Source organism: Trachypithecus francoisi, unplaced genomic scaffold (genome assembly GCF_009764315.1).
Source record: "Trachypithecus francoisi isolate TF-2019V2 unplaced genomic scaffold, Tfra_2.0 Lachesis_group16, whole genome shotgun sequence".
In the NCBI taxonomy this organism is placed as follows: Eukaryota; Metazoa; Chordata; class Mammalia; order Primates; family Cercopithecidae; genus Trachypithecus; species Trachypithecus francoisi.
Window position 1 is genome coordinate 29,449,302 of NW_022681461.1, and position 6,000 is coordinate 29,455,301.

The 6,000-nt window shown below is 47.5% G+C and overlaps 2 protein-coding genes across 3 annotated transcripts in view; one reads left to right on the plus strand and one right to left on the minus strand.

Moving 5' to 3' along the window:
- Positions 1–2,594, minus strand: part of PGM5 (phosphoglucomutase 5) — a 178,761-nt gene extending 176,167 nt beyond the window's left edge. Inside the window, exons 1-2 of one of the 2 annotated variants that reach the window (XM_033237162.1) lie at positions 2,436–2,594; positions 1,643–1,957 (exon numbers count right to left, since the gene is read on the minus strand). In XM_033237162.1, the coding sequence (XP_033093053.1) occupies positions 1,643–1,903 (261 nt within the window). In that variant the 5' untranslated portion in view covers positions 1,904–1,957; positions 2,436–2,594. The other variant, XM_033237161.1, reaches the window with a different exon arrangement.
- Positions 928–3,816, plus strand: LOC117098508. The gene is made up of 3 exons (XM_033237163.1): positions 928–1,434; positions 2,669–2,740; positions 3,402–3,816. The coding sequence occupies exons 1-3, from the start codon at positions 1,196–1,198 to the stop codon at positions 3,448–3,450; spliced, it is 360 nt and encodes a 119-aa protein (XP_033093054.1). The 5' UTR covers positions 928–1,195; the 3' UTR covers positions 3,451–3,816.
- Positions 3,817–6,000: the final 2,184 nt, after the last annotated feature.

Here is a 6,000-nt window from a genome sequence, read left to right on the forward strand (position 1 = left end):
AAAAAATTGGCTGGGGAAGGAGTATGAGAGCTCCCATAGCTCTCCCAAGGCTCATTATTCTCCATCACTCCATGGGAACAGCCTTGTCAGAAAAGAGTGAAAAACCATTTGTCAACCTCTCTTCAACTCCCTGATTCTAGCCAACCTTCATCAATCCCAAGTGAGCAGCCAGAGAGAAATACAAACCCCGTATCTCCAGCATCATTGTCTGCTGGAGTCAAAAATCACAATTCCACCACCCACCCCAAAACCACTGGCCCTGTTTCTCCCAATTGTTTTTTATTATGTTTTTTAAAAAAATCTTCTTTCCCCATCCCTGCGACACTGAGGAGGAGGAATTATAGTAGATAAATATGAAGCATGGAGATCCTTTAAAAATGTTTTTAATAATAAATGAGAAAATGAAAAGGAGAGGGTTGGAAGGAAGGAGAAAATTCAAATGCCAGGGAATTGTTCAGTTTTGCTTTTAAATATGTTAACAGTCATTTATACATCTGCAAGAGACTTTCCATTAAAGAAAAATTCTATGAGTGTGGGTCTGGTTGCATGAATAAGGATGAAATTACTTTTTTAGACAATGTTTTCCACAGATAATTCAGAGACCCCTGAAATTAGGTATCCCTCTTGTAGAGGTCCTTGAGATGCTGCCGGACTTGGGAAAGAGGAAACTGGGATATGGGGCTATACCAAAAGATGCTTCTAGTTACAGGACAGTGAGGAAAGGGGCAGTGGGAGAAAAATCCCAAGTCTGAGATTCTGGATTGCAAAAGAAGACTACTGAGGTCGTGGGAGAAGGGAGAGGAAACAAGGATGCAAACCGAAAGAGGAAGAGGCATGAAATGTTGTCAAATGCCAAAAGGCATTTGGAGAGAAGTTGGGAATTGCATTAAGAAAACCACTGCAAATCTCATTTCAGACCATTTAGAGATATGCCTCCTGGGAACTGCGAGCTCAGGCTGTTTAACATCAAACAAATTGATCCACTCCATCCCTACCCTAATTAAATAAATCATTCAATAATTCCACCGGGTTAAATAACCAAAATATTAAAAACCTTCAGGGTTCACTCTTGCCAAATATGTCAGGGATCGTGTGTGTGTGTGTGTGTGTGTGTGTGTGTGTGTTCTGAGACACCACTACTGTTAAATAAGCAGAGCTAAGACTTAGGGGATTGGGAGATTATTGCAAAAAGGGCATGGGCCAGGGGGACTTTGTTGGGAGCCCGCGAAAGAAGATTGTGTGGGGACGGTGGGCAGTGAACGTATTAGGAACAATATGGAAAACCCGGAATTGCCTTGGAAACGACAGGGCCGGGCAAGACAATGTCCGAAAGAAAAATGAGCAGGTGCAGGATGTGGCCAGAGTCGGAGAAGAGTCCCGGGCGCCCGAAGTGGCTCCAGGAATGACGAAGACCCCTCAAGGTTTTTGGGGGCGGTGAGTACTAATAGAACCCGGTGCCTGGGATGCGCCAGGGAGGCTGCGAGTGCCGCGGCGGTGGGACGCTGGAGGGTGAGGAAGCCGGAGTGAGGTAGCGGAGCCGGGCGGGGGCCTCCCAACTGGGCCCGGAGGCAGTCGGGGGACATGGGCTAGGAGAGCGCATGGCGGCCGCGCGGCGGGAAGCGAGGGGCATCCGGTCACTCACCCCGTTGGCCGCGGCCATCTGCACCACGATCTCGATGGCCGTCCTGCTAAAGTACCTGCCGTCGCTGCCCACCACCATGGTGCAGCCCTGGCGGTCGCGCAGGTCGATGGACGACAGCACGCTCTGGATGAAGTTGGGCAGGTAGTTGCGCTGGCCCTCGAAGAGGCCGGTGGGTCGCCGCAGACCACCGCCGCCGGCCGGCCGCTGGTCCTCGTAGGGCGCGGTGGGCACCGTCAGCACCGGGATGGGACTCCCCTCCATGGCGCCTCCTGGCCGGTCTTGCTGCGGCTCCCTGAGCCCGAGGGAATCTGCAGCCTGCCGGGGGGCCCCCACCAGCCTGGCTGCGCGCCGGGACTCCGCCTCGTGCCCAGGCCCCCTCCCCAGCAGGTCGGCGCCCTGCGCCCTGCACCCGCCCGCCGGGGGACCTCCCGCCCCTCCTCTCCGCAAGGCCGCTCACTGACTCCCTTGGCAGAGTTTGCTTCTGCCTTCCTATACAGTTTTCTCCCGCCCACCTTCTCTGCTGCCAGACCGCCCGAGGTGCCCTCAGTTTCTTCCCAAGTTGGACTCACTTTCGGGTGTCCCAAAAGCCCGATTCCAGGGCCTGCTAGCCCGACCCCGGTGACGCCTCCACCCGCGCCTGGCCCCAGCCTTCCCCCGCTATCGCCGCCCTCCGGGGCACACCCTCCGCCAGAAAACAGCCGGCGGGAAGGCGAGACTTTGGGCAGAGTCCGGGTTCCGCTCGCGCGCCCGGCCCCTCTCCAGGTCTCCCTGGGAGTGCGCAGCCTATACGCACCAGTTTCTCTTCAGAACAAGGACAGGGAGGGAGTTGGGAGGGGGCTGAAACCTTTTGCCATCAGCGAACAGCCCCAGCCAAAAATAACCCTGGAAAGGCGAGCTGAGAATGGTTATCTCCTGCCAGCGCTGAAATCGGAGGCTGGGCGCTGCGTGTGGGTGTGTGTGTGTGTGTGTGTTTGTGTGTGTACCCTCCCACCACGACCATTTGTTGAAGGGAATCACCACTGTCAGACTTCAATCCAACAGGACCCTCTGGAGCCATCCACACTTTCCCCAGCGTCTTCCAAAACAGCACACTTTCCGGTATGGACAATTCTTTTTTTTTCCCCTTGTTTGTTTGTTGTGGTGGTTGCAACAGCAGCAGCAACACAGAAGACACGTATTTCCCTATTCTTCCCGCCCTTCTCACCCTCCCTACCCAGCTCCTGCTGTCCTACCCTGTATTTGTCCACACTGTCTGGACTCTTAACTGAATTAATCATTTTCAATAGGAGGGGGCCAAAACCCTTATTAATGTCCTACCAGGAGTGAACGAATAAAACCAAGTTAAAAGAGAACTGGGTACCAGGTACTGTGCTAGGTTCCTTTGCATGTATCCTTTCATTCTGCTGGAGCTAAAGATTTTCTGCCTCCTCTCCATAAAACTCACCAAAACTCCAAAACCAGGAAATTCTCCATAGAAAATAGGAGTGAAGAGAGACAAGACTAACAGGATAAAACCCAAAGCAGGAAGAAAGTTCTATCTCCCATTTCTCTCAAAGAATTTTTGGACCCACCAAGGCTACCATCCTGAAATATCCTGCAGCTTCTCCTTCCCCAAAGATTGTTCACTTCCTGAGAGTGAGGCTGACTCGCCACAGGGTTATAAAGTGTTTGGTCACCGTAAGACAACTGTGAGTAATAACACACATTGTATACCGTTTTGCAATTGATAAAAGGCTTTGCATCTGTTTTTTCTTTGCAGGCTGAAGAAAAGAAGAATGGTATTCATGCAGTTCCCATTTTACAGATGAAAACAAGAGGACTTTTTCTGTGAAGTCAAGAAAGTGGTTACAATAGTACTTTCAGCCTGTCCGAATTATATATCGCCCCTCCCCTTTTTATTAATAACATTGAAATGTGATGGGGAAAACACTGAAGCTGTCAGTTGAAACTGGCTGGGACTTTTTAGCCATTCTCTTCAACATAAAGAATAGGTGTTTTTGGAGGGGGTGAGAGGAATGGAGAAATGTTGTCAAGAGTACAATGTTTTAGTTGAGACAGGAAGCACATTTTGTTGAGATCTACAGCACAGCATGGTTACTGTAGTTAACAGTGAAGCATTATATATTTCAAAATTGCTAAGACAGTAAATTTCAAATGTTGTCACCACAAAAAAATAGGTTTTGAGGTGACTATATTAATTCTCTGGATTTAATTATTCTACAATGTATACATATATCATAACATCACATTATACCCCCATAAATACATACAATTTTAATTTGTCAATTAACTTTTTTTTTTTTAAAGAATGATATGGCAAGTCGGGGGAGGTTGTTTTGGGGTTTTTTTTTTCCTCTAGTCTCTACTCAGTCTCCAACATCCCATTCCCCATAAAGTTCCTGTCACCCAGCTGGAGTGCAGTGGCACAATCATGGCTCACTGCACCTTCTCCCTATGTCCCGCCTACAGGTACATCCCACCACGCCCAGCTAATTTTTGTAGTTTTTGTAGACATGGGGTTTCACCATGTTGCCTAGGCTGGTCTCAAACTCCTCAGCTCAAGCAATCTACCCGCTTTGGCCTCCCACAGTGCTGGGATTACAGGTGTGAGCCACCAAGCCCAACCCATAAAGTTCCTAATTTTTTATCTCCCTGGGAGTGCACAGCCTACACACACCAGTTTCTCTTTAGAACATACTTGAGAGTCTTGGTTTAGCACCCAACAGACAGAACCTGAATACTTCTAGGGATCTGTGCACATCTCTATGGTATGGGGTTTTTAAGATCTCTTTCTAATGACATTTTATTTTGCAAAGCAGGACAGTTTCATTCCCAGAAGAGTAGGTATGGTAAGTCCTTTGTTCCAGCAACGAAGACAATGATCCAACCCCCAAGCCTCAGAGATGCCCAGAAACCCTCCCGGCCTCCATCTTTCTGCTCCTAGCACCTGCCTCTCTGTTGACATCAACAGCATTCTCCGTTCTCACAGCCCAGCTCCTTCCACAGACCCAGGGACTAGGCATCAGCATCTCAGACTAGATTTTAGAGAATTACCATTCAAGAGGCAATCCTCTTCCCTTGGTTCCAATTTCAAGGTTCTCAAAGACAGGAACAGGGTTAGATTGAGGCAGTATGCCCCACCGCATAGCCAGAAGGAACCTCACAGTGAAAAGGAAAACAATTCTTCCCAAGTAAGGGGGTGCTGATCCCCAGAGGGAGGAGAGATGGGCAACCACACAGTAACTGGGCCACCACATACTTCACACTCACTGATCAAGGCTCTCTGAAACTATTTTTCTTTTCTCTGAATTTATATAGCACTTGTATCACTCATAAAGGAATATCTTATAGGCTGATAACACCTTTCTATTCATGCTTATACCTAACGTTTAAGTTAGGATAATTTCCTAACCTCAGGGTCCTCACTATAAAATGGGAATTATTATAATCCCTGCCTCATACATTGTTGGGAGGATTAAAATACTTAGTAAAGTGCCTAATAGAAAGGCATTCAATAAATGTTACCTATTCACGGTGTCTTCATCATATTTACCATTATTACTAATCTCCTGTATTGCAAGAATTACAGTTTATATTTTTGTAGACCATCACTGTAGCTAAAGGGTCTTTGGGCATAGGTGATATTCCATAAAGGTTGGTTAAACTGATCTGTGGTTTTTGACTATGGAAACTCAAAATTCCCTCGAAATGTACGAAAGAGGTTTACCTGCTAAATAAATCTCTTCAAAACTGATCCCAGTTTTAATTGAATTAATTCCAATGAATTTGTCACAATGATGGAGAAAGGAAACTGAGAGGGCCCCACAGTTGTTTGCTGGTAAAATGAGAAGTTTGGATCAGATCAGTGTTTCCCAAAGTATTTTCCTCAGAATATTAGTGCCCCTCAAATCCTGCACAAAGCGAGAGTTTCATGACCAAGTAGCTTTTAAAACTCCTGTACACTCTACTCCCATTCTTCACAATGCACACTTTCGTATTAAGATTTCTGAGAGGTTCTCAGTAGAAGACATTGTTTTTTTGTTTGTTTGTTTGTTTTTTGAGACAGAATCTCACTCTGTCACCCCGGCTGCAGTAAGTGGCCACTCCTGGCCTAAACATTTTTTAACCTGGTGCTTACCAACCTAAACTCACAGGGACCAGTTTTCTTAGTGAAAGAGAATCACACTGGCTTGTAACCACAGCTGGTGACACTCCCCCGCCCCACTCCTTGTATGTCCTCAGTGGACTGGGTCAGGAACAAATAAATTTTCCTGATTCTCAAGGGCTGGTCATTCCTTTGCACTGAGCTCAGAGTTTCTCTGTAGCATTGGGTCACAATGAATGGTAGCCCTGATGGC

What these genes read in the sequence shown, in the direction of transcription:
- LOC117098508 (XM_033237163.1), top strand. Translation starts at nt 1,196, where the DNA reads ATGGGCCAGGGGGACTTTGTTGGGAGCCCGCGAAAGAAGATTGTGTGG. An exon ending in CCTCAAGGTTTTTGGGGGCG is followed by an intron (nt 1,435 to 2,668) that starts GTGAGTACTAAT and finishes CACCACTGTCAG; the next exon opens with ACTTCAATCCAACAGGACCC. An exon ending in CCAAAACAGCACACTTTCCG is followed by an intron (nt 2,741 to 3,401) that starts GTATGGACAATT and finishes TTTTCTTTGCAG; the next exon opens with GCTGAAGAAAAGAAGAATGG.